At 43.3% G+C, this 12,441-nt stretch overlaps 1 protein-coding gene across 1 annotated transcript in view; it reads right to left on the bottom strand.

The window, feature by feature from the left end:
• mtrex (Mtr4 exosome RNA helicase) overlaps window positions 1-12,441 on the bottom strand; it is a 98,209-nt gene that overhangs the window by 4,636 nt on the left and 81,132 nt on the right. The window contains exons 24-26 of the mRNA XM_060908909.1: window positions 4,446-4,502; window positions 1,053-1,215; window positions 116-220 (exon numbers count right to left, since the gene is read on the bottom strand). Of these exons, the coding sequence (XP_060764892.1) occupies window positions 116-220; window positions 1,053-1,215; window positions 4,446-4,502 (325 nt within the window). The remainder of the gene's footprint in view (window positions 1-115; window positions 221-1,052; window positions 1,216-4,445; window positions 4,503-12,441) is intronic.

Below are 12,441 nucleotides of genomic sequence, written 5' to 3'. Positions count from 1 at the left end.
ACTAGATACGCTCACGGAGCGTATCTAGCGAAACGTTTCCTGTAAGAACAACTATACGTGATGAAAGCTAGCTTTTGATTGAGTGCATTTGTAATTAAAGGAAAGGAGTAAATACCGAGAGCGAACTTGTTCTCCAGCTCAGTGTTCCCGATGGCCTTGGCTGCTTGGCACATCTGCCTCAGAAGCTCCTCCAGACGCCTCATGCAGCGAATAATGCTGCCTAAAAATCGCACAGGGAGTGACAGAGAACACAGTGAGAGGGGTGGAAAGAAATTGCTCCATGTCCTCCCTATGGAGTGATAACATAACATACACCCGGGTCTCTCTTGCTTGATTGCATAGCAAACAAATCGAGTCACGTTCTGGCCTCGGTGCGCTTCACTAATTCATTGTTCACCTCCATTACATATTTCTTTCCTTCTTTAAAAGAAAGCAGATTTTCCTTGGAAGATGAAAACATTTCCCGTTTTTTCACCAAACTCAACTAGGACACACACACACACACGTGCGCACACACGCCAAGAACTCAATCTTCTCCACTTCTGTTTTCGGGTTTATCCTCTGCCTTCACTTTAATTTATCATGCTCTTTTCACTTGACCTCCCCGATACACAGACGACGACGAGCTGGGCTTTATCACACAACGCCATCAGAGCTCGACGCATGCTGATATTAAACCGCAAATCACAATATTTTAACGAAATGCTAATTCATATTAAAAAAAAATAAAATAATGACTTGCTGTTTAAAAAAAAAAAAAAACCTTTGCTTATAGTCTTATAATATTTCTAAACTACCTTCTGTAAACATTTAAAAAACAGACCATGTGTCTGCATTAAGCACATGTTCGGTTGGCATGCTATAAAATACTTTTCCAGAAAACCAGTCAGGTAGTTATTAGTGACGAGGCCCTTATTGAATTAGGACAACACGAGACTCATCGCCGCCAAGAAAACGTCTTCATGTAACGCAAAGCAAATCCAGATGCAACTGATCCAGGGATGTGTCGAGATCCCATGATCAGATTGGGATTTAAAAAAAAAAAAAATCACCTTCAAAAACGTCCGTCATCTTGCAGATCTGAGAGAACGAGGCTCCGTTGGCCCAAGTGTACACTACATCCATGAGGTGAGGACGGAACTGGTTCAGGTAAGTGTCCTCATCCACGTCCAGCTTCGCCTCGGCTGAGACTTTAGCGATGCGCTTGGCACATTCCTGTTAACCAGAACGATTCGATTCAGGTTAAATAACACCGTTACAGCTGTATTGCTATGGTCAGTTATTGTTCCTTTCTTTGAATAACTAACAAGAAGCTGGAAACCTCTGTGGAAAATGTGAGTTGGTAGTTTAAACAATGGATTCGCATCATAAAATTTAAGACCCGATCATTTTACAAGATGGAAATGGTTTATGCAACATCAGAATCTAAAATTGTAAGCACCTTTGTTTGTGTGTGTGTGTGTGTGTGTGTTTTCTGCCTCCATCGAGTGACCGACGTTATGGTTTCAGCTCGTCTGTCCATCTGAGATTCTCATTAGTGTGATAAGTCAAGAACGAGTGACTAAACGTAAATGAATTGATTAGATTTTAGAATTTGCATGATGAACAGGACAAAAGCTACTGAAGAAAAACTTTCAGAGATGTGATTTAGATGCTCATGTACAGGAACTCGATGCCCTTTCTACACAGCTGCCACATTCAATTATTTGTTCTTTTAAGACGTGTATTGGGAAACTCAAATAACGGAGGGGGGGGGAATGCAACATCTGGAGTTGGGATATAGGGACTGGATGGATGGATGGAGGGAGGGGGGGGAATGCAACATCTGGAGTTGGGATATAGGGACTGGATGGATGGATGGGGGAATGCAACATCTGGAGTTGGGATATAGGGACTGGATGGATGGATGGATGGGGGGAATGCAACATCTGGAGTTGGGATATAGGGACTGGATGGATGGATGGGGGAATGCAACATCTGGAGTTGGGATATAGGGACTGGATGGATGGGGGGAATGCAACATCTGGAGTTGGGATATAGGGACTGGATGGATGGATGGATGGATGGAGGGAATGCAACATCTGGAGTTGGGATATAGGGACTGGATGGATGGATGGATGGATGGAGGGAGGGAGAGAGGGAATGCAACATCTGGAGTTGGGATATAGGGACTGGATGGATGGATGGGGGAATGCAACATCTGGAGTTGGGATATAGGGACTGGATGGATGGATGGGGGAATGCAACATCTGGAGTTGGGATATAGGGACTGGATGGATGGATGGGGGAATGCAACATCTGGAGTTGGGATATAGGGACTGGATGGATGGATGGAGGGGGGAATGCAACATCTGGAGTTGGGATATAGGGACTGGATGGATGGATGGAGGGAGGGAGGGAATGCAACATCTGGAGTTGGGATATAGGGACTGGATGGATGGATGGATGGAGGGAGGGAGGGAATGCAACATCTGGAGTTGGGATATAGGGACTGGATGGATGGATGGGGGGAATGCAACATCTGGAGTTGGGATATAGGGACTGGATGGATATAGGGACTGGATGGATGGATGGGGGGAATGCAACATCTGGAGTTGGGATATAGGGACTGGATGGATGGATGGATGGATGGATGGATGGAGGGGGGGGAATGCAACATCTGGAGTTGGGATATAGGGACTGGATGGATGGATGGAGACCAGGCTCATGCTGTTTGGAGTGAGCCGACTTACATCCCGGCTATCTGACGTCACATTACCCTTCCTGGGCGAACACCCGTACCACCGTACCATCCGCAAGAGATCTGAGCGTTATCCTGGACTCCAGCCTGACTTTTACTGATCATATTTCTGCACTGTCTTCACTTTTGTCTAGTCTATGTCGCATAAGTAGGGTCCGTCATTTATTCTCCAAGGAAGTTTTGTATGTAATTTTGAACTCTGTTTTGAGGAAATTAATGTACTGCTCTACTGTCCGGTTTGGAACTTTCAAACAAAACATCTGCAAGCTGCAATTTAGGCAAAACTTTGCTGCACGAATACTGACTAATACTAGAAAATACAACCACATTTCTCCTCTACTAAATGAGCTTGGTTGGCTGACTGTAGATACATTACGCCTGCACGTAACATTAAGTACAAGGCTTACCAAACGTTCATAGGTATAATACCAGACGCAAGGATCTCTTAAATGTACCCAAGTGCCGCACTGCAACAGCGCAGCGCGCCTTTTTCTTCAGAGCCATAAATTCTTTTAATGAATTATCACCGGAAGTAAGGAACGCGACAACACTCGCTTCCTTCAAGAGGCAAGCAAGACAAGAACTCAAAAGACGCCGATTTTAATTTTGTGCATATGCATACACTATTTTAAAGTCATTTATTCTAGTACTATATACTTTTTTACACTACCGTTCAAAAGTTTGGGGTCACCCAGACGATTTTGTGTTTTCCATGAAAAGTCACACTTTTATTTACCACCATAAGTTGTAAAATGAATAGAAAATATAGTCAAGACATTTTTCTGGCCATTTTGAGCATTTAATCGACCCCACAAATGTGATGCTCCAGAAACTCAATCTGCTCAAAGGAAGGTCAGTTTTATAGCTTCTCTAAAGAGCTAAACTGTTTTCAGCTGTGCTAACATGATTGTACAAGGGTTTTCTAATCATCCATTAGCCTTCTGAGGCAATGAGCAAACACATTGTACCATTAGAACACTGGAGTGAGAGTTGCTGGAAATGGGCCTCTATACACCTATGGAGATATTGCACCAAAAACCAGACATTTGCAGCTAGAATAGTCATTTAGCACATTAGCAATGTATAGAGTGGATTTCTGATTAGTTTAAAGTGATCTTCATTGAAAAGAACAGTGCTTTTCTTTCAAAAATAAGGACGTTTCAAAGTGACCCCAAACTTTTGAACGGTAGTGTGTATATTACTGCAATTAAGGATGTGGTTTTCTTTATTTATATTTCAATATTAAGCTTCATGTAAATTAATTCTGAAAACCCCATTTGGGAGAATTAATAAAAGGTGTATTACTTAACATCTGGAGCAGGACCGTGATCTTAAATACGCTACCCGTCGAAGCAACCTCCTCTTAAACCTTACTTGCATATGGAGAGGTCAAAAATAACAGGAACTACAGAGATACGAGTCAGTCATCGACATGAGATTCACAACAGAGAACAACTTCAGAGAGAAACTTTCCTCCGCTGGAGCAAAACCACACGTGGGTATCTAAACTCAAATCTCTCCATGGTAAACACATCCGAGGAGAGCAAATGGAGGCACGAGTGCTGATAGGACACGCCGTTTATGAATGTAAACACATGAGATAAATATCAGTGCTGCATAAACACACAAGGTAGGTGTGTGTGTGTGTGTGTGTGTGTGTGTGTGTGTGTGTGTGTGTGTGTAATTCAGACTGAATGTCTGTTACCTGCATCTGTCGGAGTGGGCCTGCTAACTGCTCTGTAAGTTTAGGCATCTCATTAGCCTGGAGAGAGAGAATTAAAAGGAACATTCATTAAAACTGTCCCAAAAGCACAAAACAAGTAAGCTCGCTATAAAAATATGAAGTATTTAAACCAAACAATAATTAAAAAAAAAAAAAAAAAAGTCACACACAAGTTAAATTAAACAAAACATGCATCAGAAATGGAATAAATCTCAATGCGCCGTTCCAGTAACTATCAAATGACCACGCTTCATGAGTTCCACCCTCACGGTGCGCCGCAGCACATCTCGGGACCCAGGGACACGTCGGCCGAAACGAATCCGAAATAATCGCAAAAGCAGCTTTTTTTTTTTCGAAATTTGTGATTTTTGTTTTTTCCCATCATGTGCAAGTTGAGATCTTGAAGAATGCAATCAGTATTTCAGATAATAGATTGTTTTGTTGGAAAAGCATACATTTTTTGTTGCAAATTGTCTCGTTTTTGTCAGGACTGTAGCCTGCTGGGGGGTGTGGGTAAATTACCATATGGGCCATTCACATGATGATTTAAGTCTTTTTTTTCACCAATCAGCTGTATGATACGAGCTGAGCTCGTGGCTACTTAACCTGCATACAGGCATGTAATTTCACTATGGAATGAGTTACTAAACAGAGCGCAGAGGAGCTGAAACACCGTGAAGCAAACAGACACACGGTATTTACATCGGAGATGACCATTTCTAGCAAAAAAAAAACGCAACCAAAAGGAAGTGTTCTAGGACTACATTCCATCGGAGGGATTGATGTGTGCAAGGTGACGTTTCTCTTTCTGATGGGGTAAGTTTATTAATCTAAGGTTGTGTGGTTATTTTTGCATGTAACGTAGAGTGTTGTGGTTTGGTTACATGAAACTAGCATTGTGTTAGTCATCATCGTGCTATCTTTCTTTCTTATGGTGCGAGTAATTTTTCAACCACAAAACGTTAAAGTATACTTTAGGACTTATTTTTGTACTTCATAATTGTTTTGGGCATACTTTGCATGGAAGGAAAATTGACGTGGTGATCTTTGTTTACATGAAAGTAGCATCGTGCTAGCTCGTAGGGGGTAGGGCTTTCCTTAATGTCATGCAAATGAGCAGCATTATGTGCCCGCCCTACACCCAGAGTAGCTGAGATGGAAAACTTTGAAGGCGATTTTCTCCCTTTTCTGTTTTAAGAGGTATACACTTTCAAAAGGCCACACATTCTTCAAATACTGTCAGATCTCCACATGGAAGGCATCATTGGAAAGCTTAGAAACTGTACTTTCTGAATCTGTCAATAACTCAAAACGCCCCCGGGCGGATATGTGTCCCTGGATTCCTTTATCTGACACAGAACGTTTGTGCTATGAGATTTGTGACACTGCGTTGCATAGAGGCCACATTCTCAAGACACTCGAACTCACTTGAACCATCGTATCCTGCCAAGGGCAGTTAGACCTGGCCAGTGACTTCACATTAAAAAAGGTACAGCCAGTGATATTTAAGTCAGAACACCGTTTGTTGCTTCAATAAAATATCTGCTCAGGGGAGAAACTCCAGGATCAGCAAAAGGGAGGAAAAATGATCTGGATCATCAACATCCAAATCAGGAAAAGGAAGCATCTCGACCTCACTCACTCACTCACGTAACCCTGCGTGTTTTCACTAGCATTCAAATGTTCCAGTTCAAGCACGTGTTGTGCAGCAGAGAGGTGCATCAGGACGTTAGCGGGGGAGACGCAGAAAAGACCACGTCTGGTCATGTTGGGAGTTGCATAATTCATTTACTCTTTAATCAGTCACTGCTTTTAAATGTTGACAGTCACTGTGGTTTAAATTACAGATTTGCTTGATGAGTGGGTGGGGTTGGACTGAATTTCTTCAAAAGTGGGACATAATTCCTCTGGGAGATAGTGGGATTTGTAAAAAAAAAAAAGTCTGCAGCAGTGGGTGGGATTGGTCAGAACTCCATTCAGAGTCAGTGGGATTGGTCAGAATTCCTTCTTGAGAGAAGAATTGGTAGAAATCCTTCAGAAGCAGGCAAAATTTACCAACGAGTTGAATTGGTCAAAATTCCTTCAAAAGAATGAGGGCATCTAGTCAAAAGTGTCTAAGGGAGAAGGCAGGATTGGAAAGAATTTCTTCAGGAGTGAGAGATGGGTCAGAATTATTCTGGGAGCGGGTGTGTTTGGTTAGAGTTCCTTCAGGAAAGAGGAGGATTAATCAGAAGTCATTTGGGGGCCGGTGGGATTGTCAGAATTCCTCCTGGAGTGAGAACGATGAGTCGGTCTTCCTTTAGGAGTGAGCAGGAGCTGTCAGAACTCCTTTATTACTCCAATTCTAAGGTCCCTTCACTGGCTTCCAGTAAGCTACAGAATTGACTTTAAAGCATTGCTGCTGGTGTACAAATCTCTAAATGGTACAGGGCCCAATTACCTCTCTGATATGTTGCAGCGGCCTAACCCAATCAGATCTACCAGATCGCAACAGCAAAATTTACTATTAAAACCAGTTGTTAAAACAAAGTGTGGTGAAGCAGCTTTTAGCTACTATGCAGTACAGCTATGGAACCAACTCCCAGAGGACATTAAACATGCTCCTGCTGTTGGCAGCTTCAAATCTAGACTAAAGACCAAGCTGTTTTCAGATGCTTTCTGTTAAATAATTATATTGTCTTCTTTACATTCTTTATAATTTTTACTTCTCTGCATGTTTTAAATTTACTTTAACTTTATCCTATTTTATTCTTTATTCTATTGAGGTATTTCACTCACGTGACCAAGTCATGTGACGCTGCCATTTTGGACGTCACGGCTCGAATCAGTTTGAATGCGAGGAAGGCGACAAACGAAAAACATAAAAGAAAAAGGAGCGAGATGCAGAAAACACCTTCACTATCCAGCGACGTAGGGCATTTACAGGGCGAGCAGAGGGAGAGGTATTTGCAAAAATTGAGGTTAGTAGGCTTAGAGAACGACGTTTACCTGCTTCCACCAGGATTGTTCACTGACAGCTAAGATTTGTTCACATTTTCATTTACTTTTGGTCCTCAGGATAAACAAAATGTTATTAAATGTCATTGAAATAACTTCTTAGTTTGTTGAGACATGGCCCGTTATAAGTTTTTCCTTTACTGTATTTACTAGTTTACTGAGCGCGCTCCGGGGCAGGCCGGCGCTCCGGGGCCGGCTGGCCGGCGCTCCGGAGCCGGCTGGCTAGCGCTCCGGAGCCGGCTGGCTGGCTAGCGCTCAGTAAACTAGTAAATCCAGTAAAGGAAAAACTTGAGACTGAAAGGTTTTAACAGTCATCCAAATGACTGAACGTAAACATTGCTACAGTAACATACCAGCTACTGTTGTTGACATTAGCTAGCTTGCCGTCCAAAATGGCGGACACCGGGGCGTCACGTGACCCTGTGACGTCAGGTGAAATACCTCAATATCTGCTGGTTTTTTTTTTCCCTTTTCTTTCTCATCCTATTTGAACTACTACTTCATTTTATTATTTTATTTTTACTATTGTTTAATTCTTATTATTTTCTTTTAATTTCTTTTAATTAATTGTTTTAGAATAAAAATAAAATTATTTTATGTAATTTTATTTCTCTATTGTTTACTGTTTTTGTTTTTACTTCTGTAAAGCACATTGAACTGCCACTGTGTATGAAATGTGCTATATAAATAAACTTGCCTTGCCTTTGAGAACTGGGCACAAGTTCTTTCAAAAGTGCGTGGGACTGGGTAGAGCTCCTTCAGGAATGGTATTAAAAATAGCCCGATGAACACCACCAGGGTGGACAGGAAGTGTGAAGCGCTTAAACCAGTGAGCTTCAGTTTATTTCCAGTCCGACCACCAACTGCAGGTTTGAGGAAATCGGTCTCTGCTGAGATGGAAGGAGGACCGCTGATCACACGGTACATCGTCCAGTGACGCGCTGCTGGACTGATCAAATCGCCAGACGTCTAGTGGCTCTTATTTTTAATGGTTTTAACACTCAGTAGGAGACACGCAGACTGGTGCGAGACTCTGGTGTAACCTTTAACCTCTCACAAATGTCCGAGTGCTTTCAGCCACAATCCGCTCAGAGGATGAGACATGAGCTGTGCTTTCTGCAGCATGCGTGAGAAGGACGACAGGTGGAAGTGCTCCAAAACGACAGCTGACGGAGAACAGAAGCCAGCTGTCAACACAGTTTCCCATAATACCAACTGAACAAGCCACAACACACCTTCCACACAGCTACCAAGCATGTTGCTGCCCAAATCAACTGTTTCTTCCTAGAGTTAAGTTTTATGGTGAATATAATCTCAGCACATCTTCGATTTAAAACAGTGCTAGATGAGACTCAATAAATAAATAAAAATACCCCAACAAACCCCACCCACCCTTTTCCGCTGCGAGGCACGGACTAGAAAACGGTGTCTGCTTCCGTCATTATGAGGCACAATTTATTAATAATTCAGCACCTTTTAGTGGCGCGGCGTTGATGTACACGAGATCATTTCACTTTCCTAACAGTCTACACCAACATCAACACTCGATTACTTCTCAGATACAAATAAAAGCAGGTAATCGCCAATCTTAACCGTTTTTCATGCAACACCGGTGCGCAAAGCAAATGGCTTTGAATCCAGAGAGGAAACAGCGAGGGTGTTGAGGTGAAACGCGAGCCGTGTTATCAACTGCTATATAAAAAGAGCACAAGGTCATCAGAGGAACATTTACCGAGTGCCGAAGGATCAATCGCTAAGACTAAGTTAATCACGTAACCCGATCTCACCGTCGAGACAGACCGCGCAATGCAATAGATCAGAAATCGGATTCAGGACTACTACAAATAAAACTGCACCAAGCATGGAATGAATTTGGGCCACTCCTAATTGTGAAGATACTTCACGGTCATTCCAGACAGAAATAAGTAACGAACCGAGCATCAAAATCTTCATCATGAAAGAAAGATCCTTCTGACGCTTATTGACAGCACACGAGCTTCTCATGTTTATCCTGAATTCATACTAAAAACGCATCGTACATCAGCGTTGCGGCTCGGTACCGTGAACGGTCCGTCCAATCCAGATCGCACGCGCTCTACATGTCCTGCCAGCATTTTTAATCAAGAAAATTAACATACAGCCATTTCAATGAGTCATGGAGGATGAGCACAGATCAACTTGGGCCAGCTGTAATTACAACACAAGGCTGTGGACACCAAATAAACATCCTGTTCCTTTTTTTTCCTGGTGACGCAAATATGACTTTACAACCATTACTCCATCTGCTGAGTCTAAATTTGCAGGAAAGTGATACTTTTTCCATTTGTATACTATTTGGTTTGACTTCACACTAGAGCCCTGCACTCCCGCGGGACCCGACGCAAAGCAATGCGGCGCGGGACAAATTTTGAAAGCTCATTGCGGGCGCGGGCGGGAGGGGGAGTGCACAATGTGGGAGCGAGCGGGAGAGGTGATAAGCTGCAGTCCCGCTAACTAAAAACGTGTTTAAAATAAAATGTATAAATTAATTTATGTCTATCATATATAATTTGTGCTGGATATTTTATTTGGCATTAATAAAAACATTTCAAGATGCCTAAATTTGCGGATGTGGTCTGATCTCGCGCAAGTTTCCGATTCCTTTCCGCTCTTCCGTGTTTGAGATCTCCGATCATGGCAGAAGAGCAGAGCTCCTCTAGTGAAGCTCACAGAGCTTCAGAAGTAAGTGCTGTTTTAAAAAGAGGTACATTTACCGTTAAAAAGTCAAGAGTCCTGAAATCAGACATTTGGGTGGGGTTTACATTAGACCGTATCAGCGGATCATCAGATTAACGTTTTTAAAACGATTAGCGTGCACACAGCAACACCAATACACGGATACGCTCGGCTCCGCAGGCATCCTGCGCTCCAAATCACTCCGCCCTGAACAGCGAGTGCCCTCTGGAGGGTGCGCACTCCGGCCCTGTGCAGCTCACAGAGCGCGCGAGTATAGCGCACGAGCAGTGATTCGGGACTGAGCCGCTGTGTGTGTGATCCCAGCGCATATCACTTACCACTTGCAAGTGGAAGGATGGCAAGCCTAAAGACAATCATAACTACACAATGGGCAGTATTTGCATCAGTATTTGCAGTATTTTCATACTTTTATACTCTTTAATGAAAGGTGATACAAGGCGGAAGTCCGCGCCGTTTTTCAGCAGTCGCGTCACATGACCAACGCCAGCGAATCAGGAAGGTGGATGTCACAGTGACGTTGTCCAATGACGACGCCAGCTAGAGCTCAGCACAGCGTATCCGCGTATTCTCAATGTTTACACAGCACCGGACCAGACACGATCTGGATTGAATACGTGGACCCTGGCGGATTCCCGTTTCCCGGCGTTTTAATGTAAACGGACAGTGCATCCGCGAAGAAAACGAGACAGATACGGTCTAATGTAGACTTGGCCTTGGAAGTCGTTCTCACTCGTGTACGACGCAGAGGGAAATCAGCTGCCCTTTGCTTGTTGTGATAAGTGCCAAAAGGTTCTGACATACAACGGCCATAAATCAGGTACATCAGGCCTGAAATCGCCATGTATGTACTGTCTTAAAAGGACAGCAATTGTTGGAGTTCAGAGGGAACAACGCAAAAGTGACAGATGCGTTGAAGGCAAAGACCATGGAGAAATGCGTTTTGTTGCTGCGGACCTCTGTCCGTATGACAGCATCGCTGGTCGGGGATTAGTTCAGTTAGCCCAACACTTAGTTGACACGGCAGCCACAATAGGCAAATTCGATGTGCGAGATATTCTGCCCCATCCAACAACTGTGTCACGTCATGCGGGATTTGCAGGCAGGAGCGGGACAAAAATATTGCAGGCGCGGGCGGGAGTGGGACTGAAAAATCATAATTCTTTGCGGGAGCAGGACTGAAAATTCTGTCCCGCACAGACCTCTACTTCACACTGCAGGTAATAAGCCTTTAAGGCGTACAGGGATGACGAGTCTTAAAATAATTTCATTTATTGGTTAGAAATAAGGCAATGGAGACAAACCTTTGCCAAGTGGGGGGAAAAAAAAAAAAAAAAAAGACAGAAAACTAATTGTATAAACAGCTAAATACAGCAGGACCGCCGTTCATAGCCGCTGACCCTGTAACCACAGTTTCAGTTATCTGTGGTTTACCCTGGGCTGAAAATATTAAAAGTGGAAAAATCAGAATCCTGTTTATTTGAGAGAGAAAGATAGAGAACTTTATACACGGTTCGCTCCTATCCGCAGTTTCAGCTACCCGTGTCAGATCCTGGAACGTATCCCCTGTAATTAAAACATTTTGTGCAGTGTTTATTTTCTTTTTGCCTGGTCGGTCACGTTCCTATTGCAGCTGAACCATACTAGGTTGGGTTCACTTGGAAGTGAGCTGAGATCACTTCACTCAGATGCTCCTGGACCGTCAAACATCCTGAATGAAACGATACAGCAAACGAAGTGTCCGATTTCAAAACGGTTCTACTGAATTTCTGCTTCACTTCCACACACAGGTGGAAAAGAGCAGCCAATTCGATTTATTCACAGTGATTTTAACAACATATTGTCGCATAGCAGCTTTCGAGGAAAAATAACTTCAAAAATATGAATTAAAATAAATTTATCCCTAATGAGCAAGCCTGAGGCAACGGTGGCAAGCGGAAAAACTCTCCGAGATGACTATTAGGTGGTGTTTACATTAGACCGTATCCGTATCGTTTCCGTTGCGGATGCACTGTCCGTGCACATTAAAACGCCGGAACAATTTGAATCCGCCAGGGCCCACATATTCAACCCAGTACGTATCTGATCCGGTGCTGTGTAAACATTGAGGAACGAGGATACGCAGTGCTGAGCTCTAGCTGACGTCGTCATTGGACAACGTCACTGTTGGTCATGCCATGTTGGTCATGTGACGCAACTGCTGAAAAACGGCGCAGACTTCACTTCCTGCTATTTGTCGACGGAAATA

The sequence above is a fragment of the Neoarius graeffei genome, chromosome 25 (genome assembly GCF_027579695.1).
Source record: "Neoarius graeffei isolate fNeoGra1 chromosome 25, fNeoGra1.pri, whole genome shotgun sequence".
Classification (NCBI taxonomy): domain Eukaryota; kingdom Metazoa; phylum Chordata; class Actinopteri; order Siluriformes; family Ariidae; genus Neoarius; species Neoarius graeffei.
The sequence above is the reverse complement of the archived record's forward strand: the minus strand, read 5'-3'. Positions and strand labels throughout refer to the sequence as shown.